The sequence below is a fragment of the Eimeria mitis genome, genomic scaffold (genome assembly GCF_000499745.2).
Source record: "Eimeria mitis Houghton genomic scaffold, Emh_scaff2481, whole genome shotgun sequence".
Lineage (NCBI taxonomy): Eukaryota > Apicomplexa > Conoidasida > Eucoccidiorida > Eimeriidae > Eimeria > Eimeria mitis.
In genome coordinates this window covers 4,597-6,140 of record NW_013570820.1, presented here as the reverse complement: position 1 = coordinate 6,140, position 1,544 = coordinate 4,597, and the positions used below count along the sequence as shown (strand labels likewise).

Below are 1,544 nucleotides of genomic sequence, written 5' to 3'. Positions count from 1 at the left end.
ACGGCTTACTCGTTGGCGCGCATGCCGTCTGAGGCGGCCCCACAGACTACGCCTAGGGGCCGGGGCCTTGAAGTCAGCTGGCGTCCTTGCGTTGTTGATTGTTATGGCGCATTTGCAACATCAAGGAGACACCAGAAGGCTTTTTTCTTCGCTTGTCTGTCCCCTGGGGGTGCTCTGCTGCAACGCGCAGCTGTGGGGAAGAGGAGTAGGACAGGGAGGGAGGCTCAAGCCCCCGCGTCTCCGCTGTAAATCCACTGGACCCCGTATGTACAGAAGCAGGCTTGAAGAGGTTGTTGGCTGACTTCTCCTCTTCATCTGCATCCAGTTTCTCCTACTAACAGGACGGAGGGCTCAGTCAGGTCCGCCCCCCACTTCTGAATATAATATCGCATGCATCATCTCGAGCTACACTAGAATAATTTTTCTGTGATGCTGCTGATGTTGTGGGTGTTGGAATCCACTGCCTTCACAAACAGTACAGAAGTCTCAAGTGGGGGTCTTCAGCCCGCGCCCCTCTTTGCGCTTCGCCTGCTCTACGCTGGAGTGTGTGTGTGGCTTGGGGTGTGCAGCCTTCGCAGTGCGGTCTTCTGCATCGTCTCGATCTATATCACTCCGGAGCGACCTACACGTTCTTCTGATTTGTGTAGAGGCAAGAATAACACGCATAGACGAGAAAAACAAACAGGGAACGACAGGGTACGCGATATACTACAGACCCATAAGATGGTCCCTGGCTTGAGAGCTGCCGCCTTCGCGGCCTTCTTCAGTCTTCTTGGGGAGTCAAATGCAATAATCACACGGTCAGGGCCTTCTCAGTGCAACTCCCTCTCCTCTAGCCCCGCGTGCAGTTCGGCAAGCAAAGAACACACGCCCGCCCTGACATTCAGTCCCGTAGCCTTTGTTGGAGGGCTCAGGGTCTCTCCCAATCAGACCCAGCAGGTACGCCTAATGCATGCATTACTACTGATGCAGCCCCGCTATTCCTTCGTTCCCTTTGAAGCAGAGCGGCTGGGGAAAGACGGCCTTTTGGGGCCCCTAGTGTGTTATTTTCGCTACGCTACTGGAGTGCTGCGTTGTTCTGCAACAGGTCCAGCAGGATGGAACAGTCGAAGGACACAACAGGCCAACATCCCCTGCGTCTCCACCCCGTCGACTTCGTGTGGCTTCATCAGGCTCTCAAGTAAGGAACTCCGCGGCGGGGCGCCTAGCCCTGGTGGAGGCACACCGTTGCTGTTCTTAGGTACTAGGGTTTGCTTCCGCCCGCTTCGCCTGCATTTCATGATGTTTGTCGTGTGTGCATGGATGCTTCGTGGTGAGGGTCACTTGAGCACAAGCCGGTGCTCTTTCACAGTCTGCTTATGAGGGCTTTGAACGAGAGGCCCCGCTACCTTATACGCGACGCGGGGCGTTAGACTGAAGGCAGTAGCTGTTGGGCGTCATTCCTCGATCCGCACCGAAGAGAAGCAACAGCAGCAGCAGGGCAGCTTTGCCGCTCTTGCTGCTGTTGCGGCCCTTTTTGGAATGCTTTTTGCTCGCTCTCTCGT

The 1,544-nt window shown here is 55.7% G+C and overlaps 1 protein-coding gene across 1 annotated transcript in view; it reads left to right on the top strand.

The window, feature by feature from the left end:
- Positions 1 to 429: 429 nt before the first annotated feature.
- The window catches only part of EMH_0054480 (uncharacterized protein), a gene marked incomplete at both ends in the record, with an annotated part of 3,864 nt that continues 2,749 nt past the window's right edge, over positions 430 to 1,544 (top strand). Inside the window, 3 exons of the mRNA XM_013497124.1 lie at positions 430 to 490; positions 570 to 696; positions 1,088 to 1,180. Of these exons, the coding sequence (XP_013352578.1) occupies positions 430 to 490; positions 570 to 696; positions 1,088 to 1,180 (281 nt within the window). The remainder of the gene's footprint in view (positions 491 to 569; positions 697 to 1,087; positions 1,181 to 1,544) is intronic.